Here is a 27,228-nt window from a genome sequence, read left to right on the forward strand (position 1 = left end):
TAAAATGGTTGCTTATGTGAAAATAAATCAGGAAAAAGTGTTTTGAGTATCCTTAAAGGATTAGTAGAGTTCTGTTCGCTTTCCAGAAGCAAAGCATTGGTTTTCCTGTATCTCCTCTAGGACAAAATAATCATGTGTGCTAGTGAGGCTAATAAAAAAAGTAATTTAATTGAGGATATGCTTTTCACATATTTTCTAAAGACTGATTTATATTGAGATTTCTGATCCCCAAATACTCATGTCATGTTTAAGAAGCAGCATATTGAATACGCCGTCCATCTCCTGGACTTTTAAAGGGATCAAACAGGATTTTTCACATGAAACCGCAGTCCACAGGTTAGCTACAGATGTTGGAAACTGACTTTGACCCCTTTGACTGTTCCAGCAGAACAGCTGCAGTCTTTAGATCTGCCCACTGTGAAAGAATGACCATCTGGGATTATGTAGAGCACGTATGGTCGTCAGATGATGGCTCGTCAATTGAAGAATCAATACAAGGTTTTGTGTCTTGTTCTCGGTGGGCTATTGTCATTTACAAGGCACAGTTACAGGGAATCCATGTCTCTGTTTTAGTAGAAGAAACTAATCTTTATATACTGGCAATGTTGAGAGAGTTTAAAGGCATAGTTTGCCAAACAATGAAAGCGTACTTATCCTCATGTGGTTCCAAACCATTATGAGTTTCTTTTTTCTGTTGAACATAAATAGATTTTTATGAAATCTGAAAATCTTTAACTTTGACTTGATTTGAAAAAAAAAAAAAAATAATAATAATAAATAAATAAATAAATAAATAAATACTATTAAAGTCAATAGTTGCACTCAAAAAGGTTTGTTTCAAGTGAAGGGCAGGTAAATGATATCAGAATCTTATTTTTGGGTGAACTAATCCTTTAACAAGCTTTTGGTTTAATATGATATGGCAACAACATTTTCATTATTTATGTTATCTAATTTGAGCTATTTACCATTGGTTAATTTATAACTATTAAATAAAATAAAAATAATTTTAGCAAATAATAATGATCATTTTTAAAAACGTAACAATTTATATGATAGCATTCTAGCATTATAAAACTGTAAATGACATTTCATTTTGGGTTACTTTATTTAGTGTAGTGGAATAAGCATAAAATTTATAACATATACACTATCTGACAAAAGTCTTGTCGTCGATTTCAGTTGTAAGAGCAACAAATAATAACTTGACTTCTAGTTGATCACTTAGAAAAGTGGCAGAAGGTAGATTTAAAAAAAAAAAATCATCTGTTGAACTGCATCCCAATCATCACGGATACTGCAGAAGACCTGTTGGAACCTGGAATCACAAATCAGTCAAGTTTGGTACAGGAAAAATCATGGTTTGGAGTTTCATTTAGTATGGGGACATGTGAAAGATCTGTAGAGTGGATGACAACATCAACAGCCTGAGGTATCAAGACATTTGTGCTGCTCATTACACTAAACCACATCAAAGTTCCTGAAAGCAAAGAAGGTCAAGGTGCTCTAGGACTGGCCAGCTCAGTCACCAGAAATTAACTTTATTGAGCATGTCTGGGGTTAAATGGAGGAGGCATTAAAGATAAATACAAATAGTCTTGATGAACTCTGTGAGTCCTGCAAGAACGCTTTCTTTGCCATTCCAGATTACTTTTTTAATACGTATTTAAGCCATTGCAGAGATGTATGGATGCAGTCCTCCAAGCTCATGGGAGTCATACACAATATTCATTCTTTTTCTGCTGCACCATGACTTTATATTCTATACTGGACATTATTTCTGTTAAGTGACAAGACTTTTAAAGTCAGACCTTACTGTCTTAATTAAATAATTAAAAATCAAGGCATGATTATATTTTATTTTGCTAAAGTAAGCGTAATCTAGAGGACTTTGCCTTTCATATTAGCCACTTATTATGCCAAATGATCAACTAGAAGTCAAGTTATTATTTGTTGTTCCTAAAACGTTAATAGGCCATAAGACGTTTGTCAGGTTATATATTTTATTTAAGTAGTGGCCCTTGGAATGAAACATTATTTAAAGTATTTCATAATTGCTCTGCTTATCCCTAATAATAAAACGCACACTAGAAGCACAGTCTAATACAACAAGATGCTTAATTATAGAATAACAGAGTCTGTAATATTATTTCTCACATATAATGTCACTCTTTGGCTTTCATGGTGATAATAGACTTGTGAAAACCTATATGAAACTAAATGAAAGGCTGATATAAGCTCCAGCTTATTGAGGAAAGCGTTTCGCTCGCTGAACTGATCTGCAGTTAAGCTTGGTGAAGCATGGATAGACTAACATGAGTTAATCAGATGCTCATAGAGCTGTGCTGAGCAGTTTCTTTTTATTATTGAAAACTGAGGGTCATTTAAGTCGTTTTCTAGCCCTTGTTTTCAGCTCCGAGTCCCCCAGCACTGCAGGACAAATGCTGCAGACTTGAGTGTTAATTATTTACGCCATCAGAGGTCAAAGTGCATGCTCCTTTGACTTGTGTTGGCTTATTTGGCCCTCCTTTCACTAAGCAGAGATGACCCATGGAAAAGAATGGCTGCCTTAATTAGACATCAGGCTTTGAAAGAAGCCCAATGCCAATAGACACATGCTCCTAAACAACATATAGGTCAAAATTTACACAATTTTACAGATCAGTTTCTGTTTAGGTGTGAATAGGTCTGTGTATAAATGTTATCGTTGCTATCTGAGCCTTGCTCTTTGTGCAAAGTCGAAGATTTGTGTTTTTAGTAACATATAGACATTGGTTAAAGGGATAATACATGTAAAACTGAATCATTTTAATTTATTCACTCTTTGCTGGTTTTAAACCTGTTTGAGTTTTTTTCCTCTGTTAAACTTGTCCGATCTCGAGGAAACATAACTATTTGTCAGAAAAGTGGTTGGTTGATTTCAAATTCATGTGATTTCAGTTGTTTAAAAATGCCCCGAGCCCCACCTTTAGTAGTAACCCTCATTGGGGAATAAACAGATCATACTAAAACGCATGGTTGAGATTGTACAAATACAAATTAGCCGCTAAATCAAAAAGCTACAAATTGCTGTGAGATTGTTTTGTTTGAAAACAAAAAAAGAGTATTGACTTTTGACTTCCATAATATTTGTTTTTTCTACTGTGCGAGTCAATAGCTATGTTTCCATCCACCTATTTTATGCGCATTTTGCAAATGCGCATAAAAAAGTTGATGGAAACGCCATGATGCGCATAAATTTTGAAAATGTTCATGAAAAACGTATGCGCCTAACTGGGTAGGATAAACTTTTTATTCGATAAGAAAAGATGCACATAAACTGCGATGGAAACACTTTTACCGCACAAACTCCAGCATGCGCATTAAAAAAGGTCATGTGATTTTGTTAAAAGAGATCATGTGATGCTTAAAATGTGTGTGAATGGACAAAACGTCAGGCTGAGCACATTATAAAACATCTGAAATGTTGTTTTGGTCATTATAAATGTCTTACCATTCCAGTATTAATGTTATTATATTATTAATGACCTCCAGAATCAAGAGCGGCTGTGCTCCGCGTCTGACACCTTCAAACGCCACTGAGCGCTCACTCCTTGTCAGGATTGTCGTCTGAGATGCATTCATCTAGAAAAGATTGATGCAGCTTCTTCTACTGCAGCAAATGAAGTTTTTACTGTTGATATTTGGCGCCAGTTAATCAGGAAGTGACGATTTTGTTCGCTTTGACTCGTTGGATGGAAACGATGCTTCATTCGCACAACTTTTATGCGATAATCAAGTTTTGCGCATAAAGTTTATTCGCATTTTTGGATGGAAACATAGCTAATGGTTACAGGTTTTCAGCTATATTCAAAATATCTTATTTAGTGTTCAACACAATAAAATCTTTTTAATGAGTAGAATAGTTTTCAAGTGATGACAGGTTTTTCACTGGGTGTCATCTACACTACCCAACAAATGTCTTGTTATCAATCTCTGTTGTCCACTAAATCATTTGTTGAACTGCATCCCAATCATCACAAATACTGCAGAAGACCTATTGGAGCCCACATGGTTCCAAGATTCTCAAAGAAGTCAGTCAAGTTTGCTGAAGGAAAAATCATGGTTTGGGGTTACATTCAGTATGGAGCGTGCCAGAGATCTGCAGCATCAACAGCCTGAGGTCTCAATACATTTGTTCTGCTTATTACATTACAAACCACAGGAGAGGGCAAATTCTTCAGCAGGATAGCGCTCCTTCTCATACTTCAGCCTCCACATCAAAATTCCTTAAAGCAAAGAAGGTCAAGGTGCTCCAGGATTGGCCAGCCCAGTCACCAGCAAGAACATTATTGAGCATGTCTGGGATAAGAAGAAGGAGGAGGCATTGAAGATGAATCCAAAGAATCTTGATGAACTGTGGGAGTCCTGCAAGAACACTTTCTTTGGCATTCCAAATGACTTTGACAATCATAATCATTACAAGACTTTATGACAATCAGTACAAGAAAGTAGACAACATATATCATATAAAATGATTTATTATGGGCATCCCTTTCTGTTGTCAGATTTTAGAGCTGGCTCAAGAGGGATATTTTAATGTACAATATTAATGTTCAAGTATTGATTGATATTTCACTGTGCAGTGTATCATATGCAATCTTTATACTTATTAATTTTTTATGTAGTTTGACATGCATTTTGGTTGTGTGAAAAAAATCATCATCATTGTAATCAAGCCATCATCATTTTAATGTTTTAGAATTTTACAAAGTAGAGCTATTATATAGCTTATATACCCTATTATATAGCTTTTTTATCATAGCTGAATCATCAAATGCAACAGGGACAGAAATTATTTCATATATTTTCTAATTAAGAATATTAAACAAGCTAATTATGATACCAAAACCGATGCACCAAATTGGGATGAAGGGATTCACCGAATTGAATATTCTTGGACAAAAATCTAAATTCTGGATACTCACAGAACCACTTTGTAATAATAATTATTTATTATTTTTTCAAGTAATTTAATTTTGTAGGACCTTTTAAATTAAACTCCATAACCACATTTTATTGACCGTAAAAACCTGTAGAGGTGTCATTTTACTAGTGTTGCCATAACAGCACAGTAGCAGCAAGAGCAAGAACTACATAGAAATGTCCTGTCAGCACTTTATTTGACTGGACTTTTCCAGTGAGCATGTGCGGTTCATGCATAGAAGTGTATGGGTTCAGGAATGGAATATCCACAGAAAAGAATATTGAACTACTTTCAACTTTGACAGCTTAGCCTTTGCATGACTCAATGAAATGAATGGGTTTCATAGCACAGCGTTTTCCATGTCTGGTGTGAAAGCTTCTTCATACCATAAGGTACCACAGCTGGAGGGATTGGTGGACTGAACACTGCTGGCCACAGCAGAAAATAATGTTTCTTTTTTGTTTTGTTTTTTTAAATTTTATTATTCTAGCTTGTATTTTGTCTTGACAATGAAAAATAGAAAAACTGACAAAATTGTGAGCCAAAAGGAAAAAAAAATTGCGCCGCAGTGTTCAGTGTGCTGGTAATCATTTTCGGCAGCCAAAAATTCAGTGCATTCCTAATAGAGACCCAATTTGACATGTGCTTAGTGAGGAGACTGAAAGAGAAATGAGTACAAAGACATTTTTGTATTCTTGTGTCAAGTGCCTGTGTTTATGCATGCTATGAAACAGAGTATACTTTGTGCGTGTATGTGTTTGCGTGTGCATAAAAAGATGAAGAAAAAAAAAACAGGGTTAGGCTTATATTAGTACCTTGTTATTTCTCAGACTTTACTATAATAACAATGTAGCATTGCACATGAAGGAAAGAACTTAGGTTTGTGGCAAAATTTTAATCGAGTGTTAATGAGTGTAATGAGATGTGCTATACAGAATGCAGGGAATAATGGCTTTCTATTGAGTTTTTAAAGTAATAGTGGTTTAGATTGCAAATTGTTGGAAAATTGTATCACGTGTGTTCTAATATTTATTTAACTGGAGTCAAGAATTCAAGAAACATCTGTGTAAACATTTAGTATAATTTGGTAGCTACTAGGGTTGTCACGATACTGAAATTAACTGTTTTTTTTATTTTTATTTTATAAATTATACTGTTATTTTCCGCGAAAATTTGAGCGTGTTCTTAAACAGCGATGTTTTGCCATTGTGTTTACCTGGTCAACAGAAATGACTGTGATTTGGCTGTGAAGGTTATCATTTCACTAAACTCACAACTTTAGCATTTTAAAGCCGCGATTCATCAGGGGATTGCATGTATATCCGCTTATAGACAAACCAGGTGATTGACTTGACTTTAAGATGCTCCAGTGTCCCTGAATCTGTGGTTACATTCAGTAAACAGCGGTGACTTAGCTGAAATGATTACATTCACGGCCAATCACAGTCATTTCTGTTGAGCAAGTGAACACCATGGCAAATCAGTGCTGTTTAAGAACATGCTCCATAGCGCACAAATGGTTGTGCTATTAAAACTTCAGTATCGATGGGTACCGAATTCCAGTATCGTGACAACCCTAGAAGGGTACAGTATTCTTATTGCTCCAAGTAACATGGCATAACAGCACTGTAAACCCAAGTGTTTTTGAATTTTTAGCTTTCCATTATTATCAAAGTAACATGAAAAGATTCATTGTCTATATTTGATGAAGATTCAATGAAATGTTCATATTTAGTGCCACATATTCATTTCCTTACTGTTGCATTTTCAGAATACAATTATAAGACGGATAATTCTTTTTTGTTTGTCTCTCCTCTAGGGCAAAATGTGGGTGACTGGGAAGTTGACATCAATACGTTGAGGATATTGTTCTCCCCGCACCCTGGCAGTCTGAGAAATCAGACTTTACTGTAACAAACCTGGGCCGCTGGCACTAAAATGTCCCTAAGTAGTGGCACTGCAGGCGGGAAAGGTGTGGACTCGAATGCGGTGGACACTTACGACAGCGGTGATGAGTGGGATATCGGGGTTGGAAATCTGATTATCGACCTTGACGCTGACCTAGAGAAGGACAAACTCGAGATGTCTGGCACTAAGGACGGAGGGGGAATGGCAGCTCCTCCTAGCGCAGTAGCGGCTCTGCCTGACAATATCAAGTTCGTTAGTCCTGTGAGTGCCCCTCAGGGCAAAGAGAGCAAATCTAAATCTAAACGCAACAAAAATTCTAAAGACAATAGCAGCAAGTCTCAAGCTGCAGATGGAGCAAAAAAGGACCATCAGGGACGGACCCAAGGGGAGGTTACTGGTGCAACAGGTAGTTCAGGAGGCGGGAACTCCGCTCCTGGCAAAGGCATCGAGAAGGGTGCCAAGGCCTCACGTGGTGTGCCGAACAGCAAAAAGGAGAAGGACGTATCGAGTGGGAAAAACAAGAAAGACAAAAATGAAAGTGGACCAGTCGCAGTTGTGGCAATTGAAAAGGATATAGTGACAAGTGCTCAAGCATTTGGAAGCACACGCAACACAGCCTTTGACAATACACAGAACGCAGACATGGCTGTGACAGAGCAACTTGGGAATAACACTCTGGAAACTGTTGGAATTGTCTCTCCGTCTATTAAATCGGAGCCAGAGGAGCTTGACGGGGAATGCAGAGCTTTGAAGAAGGTGAAAAATGAAAAGGTAAGCATGGATGGTATATTTAAACCATTTAGCAGCTAATGTAAATTGCGTTATTGGAGTATTGATAACATGGGTCAATATTAACGACCTAAACATCTGAATGCAAGTGAGTTGTTTCCTCTGTGGTAATGTTTTCTTTGCATCCTGTCTTTGGCCTTGTGTGTGCTTTTTGTGATTGCCACTTGTATTGATTGGATTGTAGAGGAAGGATTGGATGTGTGAAAGAGGTTGGAACAAATATGTGAGGCAAAATCGAGATTTAAAGACTCGTAAAAGCATGATAGCATTTGCTAATTAAAAAAAACTCATGTGGAGATGTATTTTTACATCACTGAATCAGCATCATTTCGGAGACTGCTACTGTTTTCCAGAGTTTGCATTTTTAACCGTACCTACATACATTGAGGCAGCCTTCAAAACTGAAATGATATGCGCTGGGTTTTCCACCAAGGCAACATGGGGTGCCAAAATATAATTGGGTGAACTGTTCTTTGTAATTCCGCCTAACTGCCAAAGACAGACATTCCGACACGAAACGCACATTTTCAAAGAAGAATAGCTGAGCATTATCTTTTTACAATAAACAGCTATGTTCACATGTTTCTTAAAGGGCCATGAAACCCCCCTGTCTCAGCAGGGTGTTTTCACACCTCTAGTTTGAAAAAATTTAGGAAAGTGGGTGAGTCCTGCTTTGTTTAGATGGGAGTATTGATTGACGAAAGAGGGAAGAGTTTGCATGAAAGGGGGAGTTTCAGTATGCGCACAACAGCTGATTTTTCTCTGCAGCAACACAAACACAGGCGCAGGGGAGATATACAGTGACATCAGTGGACATCAGTAATGGAATAGACAGAATAGATAGGCAGTGGACATCAGTAATAAAATGATTTGCCTTAATCTGAATAAGCCTTCATCAAGATGATTAAGGTGTTTACTTTTGCTTTTTGAATGTTCCTTTCATAATCCCATTTTACATGTGACAGCACATAATACGATTAACATCATCACATCACTACGCTATCCACATTTTCTCCAGTGTTTTATGTAATTTCGGATTTTTCATTGTTACTTTGACAACTTTAACTGCAGTTTGGCACTTTCACTTTTATTCAGGAACATTTCATGCTTGCCCCCTGTGACAAACGAGATATTGGATTCAAGGAACTGCTGAAAGAGTGTAGTTTTAATGCAATTTGATACCACGTGCCGTATGGGAGAAAAAAAACCCACAGCATTTCTCGGTAGGTGCAGAGAACAGCATGAAATAGGCATGGGCCGGTATAAGATTTTGACGGTATGATAACCTTGGATAAAAATATCATGGTTTAACGGTATTGTGCTCTTTGCTCTAAAATATATTCTTTAAAAAATCTGTGTAAAAAACACTTTTTTCCTCTTTGAAAACAATATATTTTATTTTTTGAAAGATTTATAATATTTTGGAGCAGTAAACATGTCAGGCTAAATAATTCAAATGAATGATTGACTTTTGCTGTCTTCATTTGTATCAGCAACACAGATTTCTATACAATTTAAAAATGGCTGGAAATACTGTTGTTCTAAAAAACAAATATAAAAAATTAAAAAATCTTATACACACCTTAGGAACGGTATTACAGAACATTTTGGCAGTTTTAAAACCCTTGACTTTTCCAAACTGCGGTATACCTTTTTGTCCCATGCCTAGTGTGAAACAGTGTTGTGTGCGTGTATAGACTATTCAGTCACAAAAAGTGGTGAAAATCAAACACGGAAAAAATCCTACACTATGGTAATAGTTTGATTAAGGTGCTTACATGTTTACATTCAGAGAGTTGCATTTACAGTGGATCTTTTAGCCCATATTACTGTAGTGATATCAAAATACCGTAAACTTAGTAACTAAATCATTTTGACTAAGGTATGGCTGACGATACTAACTAACTTTGCCATCTGAATAAATATTAACAAAGACTTTGAGGGTACACTAAATCCATAGAGACAGGACAATCAACACCAACTGGAACCGCGTCTTTCTTTAAAAGGAGACGAGTAGCAAATCTGGATTTCACCATTTACAGATGCGAAAAGCTCTTGGGTAAAAAATGTTCCTTACAAACGTATTTTTGTCGCATGTTAGCAGACGACTGTAATCCACAAATGTGGCTCCTCTCTCATTTCAGGGAACTAGAAACAAAATCTTCATTGTGGCACATTTGTAAACACAACACTGACGACCCATGCATGTCTCCGAACAAGGCATCTTTTTGCACTTGTTTTAATTACGGTTGGCAACACGACATGACATCTCTCTGCCATCTGAACACTGTAACATGTAAAAACTCTCTTCGAAGCTATTATGCATTAGGGCTGCTCGATTATGGGAAAAATCATAATCACAATTATTTTGGTCATAATTGTAATCACGATTATCAGTCAAAGTCAAAATTATTCACCCTTCTGTGAATTTTTTTTCATTTATAATTATTTCACAAATGATGTTTAACAGAGGAATTTTTTTACAGTATTTCCTATAATATTTTTTTTCTTCTGAAAAAAGTCTTATTTGTTTTATTTTGGCTAGAATAAAAGCAGGTTTAAATATTTTGAAACCTATAGCTCAATATTATTATTCCCTTTAAGCAATATATATTTTTGATTGTCTGCAGAAGAAATTACTGTTATATAATGACTTGCCTAATTACCCTAATAAAGCCTTTGAATCGCACTTAGAATTTGATTGTTTGTATTTAAAAAAAAATATTGTGTCTAATATTATTATACTTTCATCATAGCAAAGATAAAATAAATCAGTTATTAGAAATGAGTGATTAAAACTATTATGTTTAGAAATATATTGAAAAAAAAATTATTTTTATTAAACAGAAATTGGGGAGGAAAAGGGTTGCTAATATTCAGGAGGGCTAATAATTCTGACTTCAACTGCATACATACAGTTATTTTTCTCTCTGCAAAGGAAAGAGAAATAGATACAATAGAATAAAAATATGAAACAAACTGTGCTTTAAGCATCTTCACTGTAAGAAAAACACTTTAGCTACAAAAGTCTTCAGTCAAGAGCAGAGAGGGATTTTCTCGTTTTAATAATAATGATAAAAACAGGCGGCAGTAGGAATTGCGCGCTGTTACTTTAATGGTTTCGCTTTCACATGTCTTTTGATTCTCAACTCGTTTGTTTATTACAAAATGAGGGTAATTATGAATAATCAATAAACACTGTGTTTTGACACCTATTTGATCTTTAAGCGCTCACGTTAAGATGACTTCTGCTCGTCACAGTGTGCGAATGAGACCAAGTGCTGTTACGTAGAATGAGACCAAGTGCAAGTTACGTAGATCTGCTAGCAATGCTTCTGACTGTGTCTGCGCGCCACACACACACACATACACATAAGCATGCTGTCTTTCGCACTTTTAGGAGCAACAAGTGAGTACAACTGGAAAGGGGGCGGTAAATAATGGAATAATTGTTTATCTTGATTAATGGTTTTTCATAATCGAGCCAAAATCAAAATCTGATTTTCGATTAATTGCACAGCCCTAAAACATATTATGCTATGTTTATGCTTTAATACAGTGGTTCTCAAACTGTGGTACGCAGGCTTCCTTTAGTGGTACACGGAGGAATGAAATATGCCATGTACAGGCTACACACATTTAAAAATGTATAAAAATGATGGATATAATATGCCATATATGACACATAGCCTATATTTTTGAGGTAATTGCCACATTTTTTTTAACTGTGCAGAGTTGTAGCTGCTTTATTGGGCCTACTACACTACTGTATTTCAATACTGCTCATTTTGGTGGTACTTGGAGAGACTATTTTTTTCTGAGGTGGTACTTGATGAAAAATGTTTGAGAACCACTGCTTTAATAGAATTAAAAACTCGCATACAGCACCTTTAAGCAATATTAACTGAATTATGCTAAGATTATTAAATTACTATGATTTTATTAATCATTGCTTCCATCACAGCCTATGAATAGAGGGAGATTTAGGGCTGTTTAACTGTCCATGTTACTTAATCCCTGGAGGCCAAGATGTGGTTGGGGGGTAGGAAAAGATTTCAGACCCCGCTTACTCCACAGGCCTGAACTAGCTTTGGGGGAAGGGTGGAAGAAGGTCATTTAACTGCTTGTATGCAAGCTTTTAATCAGAACAGAACTGCTTCTGTGCTTCGGGGGATCATTAAAATTGGGAAGGAAATTCCAATTAAAGCTTTAAATCCAGTTTCTGATCTTAAGTAGATAAGTGATGGCGGTGTTTGTTTGTCAACATTGGCCTTTTGTCTGTAGGAAATGAAACGGCGTAACTTACATGCTAAAAGAACAAAAACAGATTATCATATTAATTTCAGGGTGATGTTTGCTACTGTTATGCCTCGTTACGCAGATCTGCTAGCAATGATAGTCCACTGATATCACCAACTTCTGGATATGGTTGTAGGCAATTTTAAAATCACTCTCTTTATTTCTTTGTCTTGTCAATGGCGTGCAGTGACGAGTTAAGTCTGTGGCAGATTAGGTCTGCAAACATTATTTTAGATAGCAAGAGCAAATGTTGTATCGACGACCCAAATGCTTTAAATCAAAGCCAAATCCTGCACTTCCCCCAGATTTCCATGGTACGCAATCTTCTTGGAAAGATATCAGTACAAAATGGATCTTGCTTCCTGATGATTGTTTGAATTCACATGACTGTGATCCCCTCGGGTCAAGTGGATATTATACAGTTTTAACATTTAAAACTTGAAGTAGAATTTAATTGTGTTCATAAATACTACTGATTCTTCACACTCTTTAAATATGAAGCATTTTTCACATTTTATCTTGTGGGAGTTGATTTCACTCTGGCATTAAATGCTTTGGTTTCCTTGAAGTTTTACTCAGATGCATTTAGTATATTTTAGGCTTTGTTTTCACCTGGTACTAAGATGTGTTTGGTTGATTGGAGCTTGATGAAGTTCAGATAACGAGACATGTAATATTTTACACTTGACTGTTTCTATTGTCAGCTTTTAACCAGTTTTCTGATTTATTTTAGGGGAAGACCAGTGGGGCATGAATATAGACTTTTAATATCAAGGCAAATGGAGAAAATAATACAGAGAGCAGTAGCTTTTGTTTCTGTTTCCGGTAATCGCTATTAAACTACATTGAATGCTGTGGGTTTTTCACTTTCATACCAACTTGCGAATTCAAACAGTGAAGTTTTAATATTGTCTGGCTAATCCACTTCTGCAACTTTTTACATAATATTGCTCGTAAAACTTTGACGTTCTCTTCTGAAGGTCATATTTATGAGTTACCAAGTATGCAAGTATGATGTGGTAAAATATGATAGGGGTGTTAAAGTTGCTTTATTCAAATGCAAGACGGTGATGTATCTTTGGTAAATAGAATTCAACACAATTTCTAACCATGCTGAATCAGTTTATTGTAAAGGTGCTTTAAATGTAATGACAAAACATAATTTTTTCTAAATACAAATTTTTTATTGAAAAATAACCAAAAAACAATTTTTGACCATATTTATTGTCAGATTGATTCATCCATTGTATCTAATCATTTCTCACGGGCAAGCCTCAATCTTGGAAACTTATGGCTTAAAGAGAATTGTTTACTAATTGTGATTATGACTGCATTTATTTGCGTTCAAATAGTAAATGCACTTGACAAGACTTGAATGTGGTCAAAATTGGACAATCGCCAAATGTTGTGCAACTGTATTAAGCATCATCCATTTGTGATTGTATCAATAAAAACACTTCTTAATCACAGGTGTAAACAGGACCTTGTGTATAGCAACTTTTAATTTTTGTATCTACGAATTACATTAAACTGAAGGAAATGTTAAATAGCGCAATGACGTTAATCGGTCTATATGCTATAACATGTAAAACGGGATCATGAAAGGAACATTCATAAAACACCTTAATCATATTATTGTCTTGTTCGGATTATTTCGATTACTGATTTCCATGTAAACGTTGTCGCTTAAAGTGTCAGATGATGTCGCATGCTGTCAAAGACAGTGCATTCCTCTACCTTTAAGTTGACTCTTTGTGCCCTCAAATGTTTCTTAAGTTTGATGTGTTTCCCCCTTACAATCAACTTTTTCTCAACAATAAAATGTAAACTTGATATAAGGAACTGCCTATTTTTATTTTAATATTAACAACTAAACAGACAGCAGAAATGTTGAGGCGTCGTGCTGCATGAGCGTCATCTTCACTGTGTGGATATTTATAACAAAACGGAGCCGAAAACAACTGCCTCCTTTCAATTTCAGTGAAAATACGAAACATACCCTCTCTTTTGCTGAATATCAGTTTTAATAATCGATAATGGCCATTATAAATGTATAACATACAATAAGTTTATACATTATAGGAAATAAAGGCAAGCGATCAGTCAATATACAGAATGTACGTGGTTACATTAATCATTAACTTATCTTTGCGCTCAGCCAAAACACGTTACCTGAGAACAAGTAATAGATTCCAATGACCAAAGACAGGGAATATGTCGTTAGATAAAGACAACAAGATTAATGAAATATGAATTTAATAAATATAGTGAGATTAGATCCAGCGGGAGATGCTTGATGAGAAGTCCGACTAGCAGAGCTCTCATCTGGGTAGATAGGCTCCAGCGATTGCCAAAGTGTGTGTGTGTGTGGTCACGTGATGTGCGTTTTCAGCGTTTTGGTGTGGACGGAGAGCTGTTCAGAAACGCTGGGTAAAACGCGAGTGTGGACGCGGATCGTTTTCATTCTAAAACGCCGTTTTAAAACTAAAACGCACTAGTGTAAACGGGGCCTTAGTGACTTAGAACTTAATGAATCTCAAGGGAGTTGCTCACCAGATGCATTGTATAGTGCGTGTTGCCTTCTCTAAATTGCTTAGAAATCAATAAACACCTAACCCCAATGTCCATATCCCTCAAAGTTATTTAGAATTAAATGTTTAGAGATCGTGTGGCACAGCGCCTACCTATGTGTGCCTTTGATGTACCCCTTAAAGCTTTGTACATCATTGTTACAGCTCCAGTGGCACCAAAATTAGGCACTGAAATTCATATACTGATTTGGTCGGGTGTATTTTGGTACCCAACCCTACTTGGCAGGACTGGAAGATTAATCGTAGGCAATTTTCTATGTGCATATTGTCAGTAAAGCCAGTTCTAGTATACCAGTGGTATCCGCGTCCAGTTGGAGCAGAGTTTACTACACAGAATCATAGTTCACTGATAACCTAAGTTCAATCAGCTGTTTGCGAAGCTTCTCGATGAATTACAGCTCTATAAAATTTCTACATACAATAACCGTACACCCCTCCCATTTTTACGGGATTCTCTCGTATTTCAAAGTTCTATCCCACTATCATCTCGTAAAGGTATTTCCCGAATTTCTCCCGTATTTTCAGTCTTTCTCTGAAGGGTGGCAGTTAACATCAAAGAGCCAATCCTCCCTATACGCAACCCATACCGCCAAACCACCAGGGGCCGCTCCTTGCTCTTCAATGTGAATCTGTTCTGTGCTTTCGCTTTATTTAGGCATAAAAACACTTTAAAATAAATATAAAAATGGCAGGATTCCCTTTCCTTTTCATTACAGGTGCCGTCGCCCCTCCTATGCAATCCTCAAAACAGTCATATAGCGGTGCATGACTGCCAGCGACACGCTCCATAGTGATAAATAGACGCTGTTTCCCCAACGGATTTTGTAAACGTGATTGGAAGCGAAGCATAAGTCTGGGTTTTGGGTACATGTTTGAATAGACATATGCACATAATAATAATAAAAACAACATATCTACATATATATAAGGGATGTCCCTTATTATGGTGGGCATATGCCTTATTTTCACATCCCAATGTTGACTGGTATGACAATAACATAAGATGAGTTTTCTCTAGACTCACCTCATATCTTCAGTCAAGTGTTTGAAATAAATCCTTCTGAGAGATTATTCCTTAATCATTTGTTAATTAGTTCCATAGTCATGTGTTAATTAGACATTTCCCGGGTTTCTGTGTGAGCGCCCACTGGCTTTCAGCGGAGATTTACTGCAGATCACACTGTGCTTTCCTGATAACGTGCATGGCAATCGTTATTATTAAAAAATGGATTGAAAAAAAAAACAGTTTTGTTTTGGCTCAAAATGAAACACATGAGGAGATTCAATTAAAAATTCAAGATGGCAAAGTTCCGCAGTTAAACCAGCGGTAGAGATGAGAAACAAAGCATGTTGCGTTTCTTTCAGCTTTGTACATGGCGATTGCTAGTATGTCTAGATGGGTGTAAAAGCCAGCAGTAAGGGGTGGGGGAAGGGAGCGCGGCGAGCTCACACTGCTAATTCAGCTCATGAAAGGCTTGAGCAGTGAGAGCAGCTGTCCTCCATTGTCAGCCAGCAAATTTCCAGCATGCCTCATTTCACCTCTCAATGTGAGCAGAGAGAAAGCTAGAGGGCAGAACAGAGGGGGATAAACAAACAGAGACCGACAAATGAGGGAAGGAATGAATAAATGAGAGAAACTGTTGAATGCCTCAAATTGCCGCAGTGCTTCTAAAACGGAGGTTGGAAAGATCATGTGCTAAATGCCAGTGGTGAAGTCTGCTCGTAGCTTTGCGAGGGGTTGGAAGGTGCTATGCTGAGTATATGCTGTGGAAAAAAGGCCACTCGTGGGCCAGAGGAAGAAGAAGGGGGGAACAAATGACCTGGCTAAATGAAAGGAGGGGAGGGGTGTTGCATTGTAAGTGGATAAAGTTTTTAACTTCCTACACACTAAGGAGCTTGTCAGCGCTCCCACAGTTCCACTGAGGCGAAAGAGGACTGGGGAAGAAATCAGGGCTGCTTCACAGTTCACAAACTTGCAGTACTAACAGTACAAGGTATTAAATGGATCATGCTAACACCATTTTAAATCATACTATAATGGCCAAAATATGTAAGGATGGGTAATTGTTTGTTCGGAAAGTGAGCTAAACTACATATTCAAGAAGTTGGGCTTCCTTAAAATGAAAATGAGGTAGCTGGGTGATTACATGGACCCAACAATGGCGCCATTCTTCAAGAAAATTATTGGATTTTCAATTCCAAAAAACAGTGTTGTTGTGTAAACAGGCAAAACAAAACATAACTTTGCAATATTCGGCTGAAAATGTTGTAATGTACGCAGCCCTTTAAAATTCTAGACCTAGCTTTGTTAGAGCATGGTTCATTGCTTTGTGCCATATTGGATTGTAACGGTGCCGTGGTTTGCTGTATATTTTAAAATGGTGCTTCCTGAGTTGTTGTTCCCTCATCTTGTTGTACACATTGGAGATGATTCTCTGTAAAGCAATAGTATTCAGAAACTAGTCTAGTTTCACCCTTTTGGTACCACACTGTTGTGCTAAAAAAGTGATACCGCATGGTCTTTGTTTTACCCATAACTAAATCATAAACAAATAAAGATAAGGTACACACAAAATACCACCTGTCAATCACTTTTTCCGCAGGAGGTTGGTTAGTAAAAAAGGTGCAAAACCAACAGTATCTCAGGTTTTCACTGACATTACTAAACACGTGTAAAAGTGAAAGACCTAAGCAGTGTACTGATGCTGTGACACGTTAACTGATAAATTCAAAAGAGCGAAGAGTTGTTAGAGACCAGATAAATTAAATATCACATTCAACAACTATAGTGAGAGGTGATACAGTGGTACATCCTTTATAAACTGTCCGACGTGCACTACTCTCTGGAGCTTAGATGAGCACATGACTGTGTGTGTGTGTGTGTGTGTGTGTGTGTGTGTGTGTGTGTGTGTGGTCATGCAATGTGCGTTTTCAGCGGACAGAGGGCTGTTCAGAAATGCTAAGTAAAACACGCTGTGGATGTATTACGTTTTCGTTCTAAAATGCCATTTTAATACTAAAACATATTAGTGTAAACACGGCCTAAGTGTGTATTTTTCGCGAGCAGGTTTGCGACGAGGGTGGGGCAAAGGATCGGCGATACTCGCCCAGCATCGTGTTGTCTATTGGCCATTGGCGATTGGACGATGACATCGTCTATCACCTCAAACCTAATACAAACAGAGAGGGTAAATTCTTCAGCAGGATAGCGCTCCTCATACTGCAGCCTTCACATCAAAGTTCTTGAAAGCAAAATGCCAGCCCAGTCACCAGACATGTCTATAGTAAGATGAAGACAGTGAAGATGAAGTTAAAGAATCTTGAGAACTCTGGGAGTCCTGCATTAACAATTTCTGTGCCATTTCAGATGACTTTATTAATATGCTATTTGAGTCATTGCAGAAATGTATGGATGCAGTCCTCCAAGCTCATGGGAGTCATACACAATATTCATTCTTTTTACACTGCACCATGACTTTATATACTGTACTGGACATTATTTCTGTTAAATGACAAGACTTTTGTCTAATAAAAGTCAGACCTTACTGTCCTAATTAAAAAATTTAAATCAAGACATGATCATATTTTATTTTGGTAAAATAAGTGCAATCTTGAGGCTGTTGCATTTTATATAAGCCACTTCTGATAGCAGATGATCAACTAGAAGTTAAAGTACTATTTGTTGTTCCTAAAACTTGGATAGACAAGACTGTCGACGAGTAGTGTAGTGTTTGCTATTGTGGTTATAGTACAGTACTGTTCGGAACCTTACTGCTCAATAGTAGTGAACCATAAAACTGAAAAGAGTGTATTAGTGTTGTCACGATACAGAAATTTTTGGTATTAATTAGTAATGAAATTTGAAAAACGTCCATTTCCCACAAACATTTGAGCACTGTTGTGTTCGTACTTAAACACTGGTATTGGTTATTGTTTTAAAAATCTCAGTACCGATTGGTACCAAAAATCCAGTATTGTGACAACACAATGTGCATTGAAATTTGGTACTGAATAACAGGACTTCTTCAATACTCTGGTAATGAGGCAATTTGAGGCAAACTCAAAATCCTGCTCTACTCTCATACTGTGTTGAACTACTTTTATCATTATGAATATATTCACATATTAAAATTGCTCCAGTAAGATTTGAATTGCCATTTTGAATTCTTTGGCTATTCCTATGCACTTATTCGCTAAACGAAATGGCCAACAAGAGTTCTCTCTTTCTCTCTCACTGAGACAGCATCTAATTCAGCATGCTTGATCAGCCCAAAAGGCAGACCGTTCAGAACACAGCACAAAAACTAAGCTGACAGATGCTCAATGATTGTCTGATGTAGGCCGACGGCCGACCTTCCACTTGGTACGTCAGTGCATGTAAGGATCACAAAATTTATGCAGTGTGAATATTAAAGAAATTGGTTGAAAACGAGTATTCACTATTAAATAAAAACTATCCAGCATGAATGTTAATAAATAGAAAAATAGATTTCCATTTGTCACAGTTACATGAGTTGAAAGAGAAACTCGTTGAACAAAGGATTGTGAACATTACCACCCTGAAGTGAACTTTGAAAAATCCTTCAAGCAGTTTATCATCGCTGAATCTTTTGGCAAACAATGCATTACGTTTGAGATACACTAATACTTCTTGGGATGGTTGTTTAGGATGAATTGGGAGGCAGTTTAGTTCATTTTAGACATTTGATCTGATCATTCGAACAGCTCTCATTTTACACATGAGGGTGGTGACACGCAGTGATTGGTTGTAATCTTTGTAGAGAACGTTATGTAATCTGTAGCATGTGCAGTGCATTGTTTTGCTGAAATGAAGAATTATTTAGCCTTCTCTTTTAGTGAAAACAGCTGTTGTATAATGTAACCCATTGTTGTGGGGGTGGCATTGGACCATCATGAATCTCTTTATAATGGCAGTCCTTTCATTTTGACAAGCACAATACTTCAAGCCTTTGGGCTGCTATGAAAAGTGGAACATTATTGTTTGATCAAGAAAATCACAAGAACTCATTCATATGCCTTTCTTGTACCGCAGAATGTGTAAAGAGCTGCCATTCAGGGTTGCTTAGTCTTGTGGTGTGTTTAACATCTTTGTGCACTGGCATTGTGTGTCGAGTTACTCTTGCTCTAATGAGGTTAGTGTCACTGGAAAGATCCTTTTAAGAAGATTAGAGGGTATTGTTGAAGATTTCAGTGACAGAATGATTTAGGATTGCTTTGTGCGGGAGACAATTCGGGCTGCGTCATGTGCTGCTTTACTTCTGAATTTACAAATAAATGATCATTGGCATTTGAATGTTTCTTCTGGTACTAGTTTCTTTTTAAAAACTGTATGGTTTTATGACAAGTGTATGTTAACAGGAAGCATTGTTGGAGAGAGAGAGAAGGGGATGAGATTGGGAAAGGTCCGCAAGTCTGAACTCTTATACTTTTGCATCAAGCACACGCGTATGATGCGGCAAAGCCTTTGCACGGTTGCATAGCCCTTGCCGTGGCTACCGTTGACGAGTTCCTCTCAAAAAATCTAAATATACATTGCAATAATGCATAGCACAAGCTCTGTGATTGGCCAGTATGGTAGCGATGACAAGCGTGGGCAGTGCTGAGAGCCACAAGCCCGATAAAGCAAGTGTTAAATAGTGTCGAGTTCCCTGAAGGGGAACTTGTTTTGGGTTCACCTTATGATTAAAGTTGTTGCACGTCTGCAGGTTCCTGCCTCTGAATGAGTGAGTTTGAGCTACTTGTAGTGTTGAGAGAAAAAAAAAAACACTCGTGAAGAAACTCTATACAGAGGAACATAAAAACTTACTTCCAGCTAGCGTTCCAGAAGTGTTATTGCAGAGCAACACAAGCAGCCCGCACAAGTTTAAATGCACAACTACGTAAAGACCGGTGCCATGGGTCACGCCGATCACTCAACGCAGTTAATCATCCTTAACTCAGGATGCCCACAGTGCAGTAGTGATATGCATGTCGGTGCAGACTAGTTCTGGTACTAGTTAAATCTTAATCTGAAATATAGGTGTATTTAAGTGTAATTGTTCTGACTGGCTCAATTGTGACCTTCTTAATTTGAAACAAATCTCAGAAAAGACTTATGTTTTTACTCGTATGCAAACATACAACATGGCTCTCAGCACCACCCACGCTCATCACAGGTACCAAGTTAACCAATCACAGAGCTTGCGCTAAGCGTCATTTTGATGTATAGTTACGTTTTTTGAGAGGTACGCATCCGTGTCGGCATCAGCCATGGCGAGGGCTATGCGGACCATGCGCGCGCTCTTGACGCAGAACTACTAATCAACCTTACATTTTAGCAGGAAATTGACCTTTTTAATTTCAGTACCTATTGGTAACGAAATTCAGTATTTTGAAAACCCTAATGTTTGCACCATCTGCGGTTTGGTTAATGCTGCAACAAACCAGCCTTTGCATGGTACAATGTAATGAATGGGTTTCATAGCACTCTAAAAAGAATGCAATGCAGAACAGCATAACCCTTTTTTTGGGCTCTTATTTTCAGGCGTTTTTCTCTTTCGGCCAAAAACTTTGATGTCTTGCTAATTATTTGGTGTTATTTAAAAAAAAAAAAGTTTAATGTTGTCATAGAGGTGACGCGGTGGTACAATGGGTAGCATGTTTGCTTCACAGCAAGAGGGACGCTGGTTCGAGCCTCGGCTAGGTCAGTTGACATTTCGTTGTGGAGTTTGCATTTTCTCCCCGTGTTCGTGTGGGTTTTTCTGGATGCTACGGTTTCCCCCACAGTCCAAAAATCCTTAACTTAGGATGCCCACAGTGCAGTTTCAGTCCAAAGACGTGTGGTACAGGTGAATTGGACATGCTAAAATTGATCGTAGTGTATGTGTGTGAATGAATGTGTATGGAGTTTTCCCATTGATGGGTTGTGGCTGGAAGGGCATCCGCTGCATAAAACATATGCTGGATAAGTTGGCGGTTTATTCCACTGTGGCAACCCCAGAATAATAAAGGGAATAAGCCAAAAAGAAAATTAATGAATGTTGTCATTGACTCTACTACAAACTACATATCACCCTAATCAAAATCATAAAACAATGTGAGCATTTTGGCAATTGCTGACATTTGGCCCCTTCGTTGATTTCCGTTCAAAGATTTGCAAGCTGTATTACATCGGTTTGAAAAGGAAACCTTTCATTTCACTCGTGTGCTTTTATTATAATAATTTCAAATATGTTTTTCACTTCTCACATTCATCCTCTGTTTATTTCACTATTTCACACCCTCTCGTCAGGGGATCTCCTGAATGAATTGAGCACGTTCAGAAACACTAAAGCTGCCTCAGAGCTGAATTGTAGTGTTTTTCCCCCTTCGCTGCACATCTCAGCTACTCATTACATCATGTAATGGTATGGATGGTTTATGTTGAGAAAACGTGCTGTGCAATATGTTTTGCTGCTTGAGGGGTGCAAAGTGCATATGTGAGATGAAAGGCTCATATTCCCATACTCCCATGTTCCCATAATCAGTGTCAGCCTCAGCCATGACCACAGTTCAGGGTGCCACCCTTCCCTCTGCTGGAAGCACAGAACTCATCCACAGAATTCTCCCAAACAATCTGTCTTCTGTAAAACATATTTCTGTGAGCAACTCAAAGGTTTAAAGGGGTTTGCACTCAAAATGAAAATTCAGACATCAAAAATTGGGCTTGCAAAATTGCTAGCCAAATGTTCCAGAGCTATTGTGTCTTCCATTCGGGCGGAAATTATAATTCAATACCTCTGCATTTTCTCACTGATATATTAAGGTAATTTTGGTATATGTAATTCCTGTGAATCAGGGAGTTACTATCAATATGTAGGGTATTGGGCCTGCTTTGTTACTTGTTGAGTGATCAAAGGTGTCAGGTGTCACCAGTGAACAAGTGCCCGCATCCTCCACTAAAACTACTTGGAAACCAACAGTTTTGACCCAAAAATGACAAGTCTGCCAGATGAAGAAGACCCCAAGTCAAATATTCAATCAAAGAAAGTTTAGTGTAGATGCGACTGGTGGTGCTGCTGATATTGTGGCTCTAAAACCACTTGTTGATAAGAAAGTAGGGGAGCCACACTAGGAACAATTACTGCCACAAATAATGTTCCTGTCAGTTTAATTGCTTAGTTCTGCATAATTCTGTGCAGCAATAGCAAAAAAGTAAGCAGATTCTTTTGGCAAAAACGAGTAGGCTGCAGTTCATTACGTAAATTAAGTAAACATATAAAAACAAACCTTTTACAAGTTTAGAATGATGACAATTGCTGGATGCCTAAAATGATTGCGTATTTTGATTTTGCACTATAATGAGAGCATCTACACTCTAAAACCCAACAGTCAACTTTATCTAATAAAATAAGTGTAGTTAACACAAAATTGGCTGAAAGTTAATTCTACTCATTTGAAAAGAATTTTAAACTCTCAGACATTATTATTTTAACTTAAATGGAGCAAGTTCACAGTACTCGTATAGATTATTTTTTTTTACCCAAACGGTTTGTAGCAATCGGTTTCTTCTAATGGTTTGAGTTGCCTTGACTTATTGGGTTTTACAGTACTCAGTTGGTTTGATTTCTCTTAATTTATTGTGTTTTACTGTGCTCAGATTGCTTTATTTACTCAAATGGATTAAGTTCAAAATACTAATTAGGATTAAATTTTGAACTTAAATGGTTTGTTGAAATCAGTTTTATCTAACGGGTTGAGTTACCTCCTTGGGTTTTACAGAGTTGGTCTGCATGATAGATTAATCAAAAACTATGATTATCATGCACATCTTGTCAGTTATGCACGGTTGTGTGATCAGTAGGCATCCTCCGAAGCCTAGAGGGTGCGGAAACTCCAAAGACATCAAAAAACGTTTATTAAAAATGTATAATTCTGCTAAAGATATAAATGTAAGATTCTGATGGTATGATGTCCTTGGATAGAAATTTCACAATTTTACAGTATTTTCATCCCTGCTTTAACATACATTCTTTTGAAGTGTCTAGATAAACAACAAAATAAACTTTTTTTTCCCCTGTGAACACAATATATTTCATTTTAAGACTTTTGAAAAAGTAAACATGTTGGGTCAAAAATTAATTATTGACTTCTGCTTCATTATTTACAAAATCACAAGTTTTATTACAATTTAAAATGGCATCTTTGAATATCTTTCCAGCTGGAAATACTGTTAAACTTAAAACAAAATGTAAAAATAAAACTTACATATACGGTAGGAACATTATAGCAAAAAAATTTGGCAGTTTTAAAACCTTTTTTAAACCGCGATTATACCTTGAAAACGGTTATCGTCCCAAGCCTAGTTGTAGTTTCAGTTTAAGTATTCCATTTAAATTATGAATGACTTGACATAGCCTGCAAGGCCCATTGGACATATAGGCCTATGATGGTTGTAGTGAATGCAATTATAACATTTTTATTTTTTATTAAGTATTTATTAAGTAAATGTTTGTAATTAATGAAGAGATCAATTTAGATGACGAGTGAACAAACATAGAAGCTTTACCCAACCCGTTACATGTTCAGAAACCAATCCCTGGCTCATTCACATTAAGCAAACATATGCTTTCATGAAAAAAAAAAATGTAATGCTGATTTTGTTGGTTTATACCTATGTGAGAATAAACATTACATCTATCTTGTAGGGGGGAAAAAAGCATCTTTCTGTGAACATTTAGATGGATATATATTTTGGGTGTATATACTTTAAATAAAGGTACAGAAATCGTACTAATTTGATTCAGAACTAAAAAACAAAATAAACTATTTTTTTAAATTTTTTTAACGAATAAGCAATTTTTTGGATTTATTTTTTTCTCACTATTGTTTATGTTGATAATTGAAATCTTTGTATGATTTTTTTCTGATCCTGTAACAGAAGAAACCGCGTCTACAATAGATCACTGGCTATGTTTCTATCCAAAGATCCGAAATAAATTTATGTGCAAAACTGGAATCGCATATATGATGTGCAAATGAAGAAACCGTTCCATCCAATAATTAAAAATAAAACAAAATGTCACTTCCTGATTAACCTGTCACCAAATATAAGCAGTAGAAACGGAATTTGCTGCTGTAAAAGCTGCGTGAATCTTTTCTTCATTTAATAAATGACTTGCGCATCAGAAGACGATGCTGACACACAATAAATGCATAATGGCATTCAAAGGCGTGAGACACAGAGCACAGATGCTCTTGACCATAATATGGAGGTAATTAATAATACTATAACACTAATACTGAAATGTTTAAGGCATTTTAGAATGACCAAAACAACAGTTCAGATGGTTTACAGTGTGCTCAGCCTGCTGATTTGTCCATTCTCGCACATTTTTATCATCACATGATCTTTCATAACAAAATCACCTGACTTGTTTAATGCGCACACTGGAATTTGTTTGGTAAAAGTGATTTCATTGTAGTTTATGTGCATCTTTTCTTATTGAATAAGAAGTTTATCCTACTCGGTTATGTGCGCAAGTTTTTTTATGCGCATTTTCAATCTGTATCACATCTTGGCGTTTCCATCAAGCATTTTTTTATGCGCATATCCAGAATGAGAATAAAAATAGGTGGAGAGAAACTGCTATAGTCAGATATGTAACCACTACAAAGATGCTGCCAAAAAGGATCCAATGTTCCTGTAGCTTAAACAAGTTAAACTTGCATGAAAGCTTTTTAATTCTATGTAATTGATGTAATTGTTTTTAATTAAATGGAAAAAATGTCATATGTACCGTCAAAAATATGTGAAGCCTACATTTAATTATGTAAATAATTTTGTGTTTGTGTTTTAATTTTGTGTGAAATTACAGAAGAAGAAAAGAACATGTACTTTTAGAATAAAATGAGGTGCTAATAGAAATATTCAATAATTCATTCATTTTCCTTTGGCTTAGTCTCTGTTTTAGAGGACACCACAGCGGAATGAACCGCCAACTATTCCAGCATATGCCTTATGCAGCAGGTGACCTACCAGCCACAACCCAGTATTTTAGCTTGCCCAATTCACTAACACTAACAATTCACAAACACAGGGAGAATATGCAAGCTCCACACAGAAATGCCAACTGGCCCAGTCGGGACTCCAGCATCCTTCTTGCTGCGAGGTGACAGTACTAACTACTGAGCCACTGTGTTAATAATAGAGCTACATTTATTGTTTGTATTTGTATTAGTGTTATGTTTATTGTATTCTCACCTCTAAAGCTTCAGAAACATTCAGGCTGCTAACAGTTTATGGGCTTTTCTCCAACACTCTTGAGCTTGGCTTCATCATAAGAGTCAATAAATATCCAATCAAATGAGGTGAAATCAGAGGACATGCCCATTATGTTTACAGCGTCTGGCCAGAACCAGTTTTCTGCCATTTTATCGGCCCGTGTCAATCTGTATCCAGGCTGCAGTGATGCATATGCGCTGATAAGAATATTTTGCGTGTAAATCACGCTCAACTGTTTAGTCACTGAGTGTTGTACCTGACTGCAGCTGACAGATGATGTTTTAATATGCCTAGAGTCAGTTTGTTTTTCCTCACGTCGTGCGCCTTTCTGTACTCAGCAGAAGGTTACGCTGATTACTGCAGAAGTTATTAATGAATTACTCGCCCTTCCCCCTGGTCTTTAAAAGCGGACGTCTGCACAGTGTTTTCAGCATTAATTGTGTCTCCAACTGCGACCTTCTCAGATTTCATTTGTGGTGTTGTGATTGATGTTTAAGCTTATTTAACCCTTAATTTTAGTTGATCTTATTGAACCCTTATATAGGATGTTCTTTAGTTGACAGAGTTGGCAAAGTTAGTTTTGCATTTTTTAAAAGAGATTTAATTTCAATACTGTTTTATGCTATAAAAGTTCAAGGTTCCACACACAAATCCAAGTTAACTTAAATGTTTTCACAAATTGAAGTAGGTTGGACATAAAACAGTTAAGTTGTTCCAAAATAAACCTTAGGAATTGTGTTGTTTCAACTCATTTTAAATAAGTATTTTGAACAAGCAGAAGAAGTCATTTCAGTTTAGTTTTAGTTGGTTTCATTAATAGTTTTATTATATTTTTATTACTTAAACTATACATTTCTAACTAAAACGTGACAAATCATGAAGTTTTGAAAATTTGATTTGTTTTTTATTATTTTATTATCAAGGAAAATACAAAAAAACTACATAGCCCTGTGTTAAAGTGTTTAACCCTCACCCAAGTTAAAACATAACTGGTTTAAAGTTGAATGTTTGCACATCTAACAGCTAAATATTGTGCAAATATCTTAGAAATAAAACAATAAAGGAATTGGTTGAACAAACACTGAATTAAAAGCCATAAAAACACAATGAGTACAATAAAAAATGTATAAACAATTCTTCGTATTAAACTTATGTACACTAAAAAATGCTTGGGACCACACAATCGATTTGTTTTGGGACAACATGGAGGAATTAAGTCAACTTAGTTGTTTTTTTATTATTATTATTATTTAAGTGTATTAAATGTAAAACAATTATTCAACTATTAATTCTCGGGATGCTATTTAAACCGTGCCCAGGCACGTTTCCCGGTTCATTTGACAAGTGTGAGTGCTTCGAATTGGGCCAAGGCGTGATTCAGTTGGCCAGCCCAGTTGGAAGAGGTGTACCAG

The 27,228-nt window shown here is 36.7% G+C and overlaps 1 protein-coding gene across 4 annotated transcripts in view; it reads left to right on the plus strand.

Moving 5' to 3' along the window:
- Nucleotides 1–27,228, plus strand: part of znf609b (zinc finger protein 609b) — a 121,649-nt gene that overhangs the window by 11,678 nt on the left and 82,743 nt on the right. For all 4 annotated transcript variants that reach the window (XM_068222301.1, XM_068222303.1, XM_068222302.2 and 1 more), the window contains exon 2: nucleotides 6,786–7,645. In XM_068222301.1, coding sequence (XP_068078402.1) covers nucleotides 6,905–7,645 — 741 coding nt within the window. In that variant the 5' untranslated portion in view covers nucleotides 6,786–6,904. The remainder of the gene's footprint in view (nucleotides 1–6,785; nucleotides 7,646–27,228) is intronic.

The sequence above is a fragment of the Danio rerio genome, chromosome 7 (genome assembly GCF_049306965.1).
Source record: "Danio rerio strain Tuebingen ecotype United States chromosome 7, GRCz12tu, whole genome shotgun sequence".
NCBI classification, from domain to species: Eukaryota; Metazoa; Chordata; class Actinopteri; order Cypriniformes; family Danionidae; genus Danio; species Danio rerio.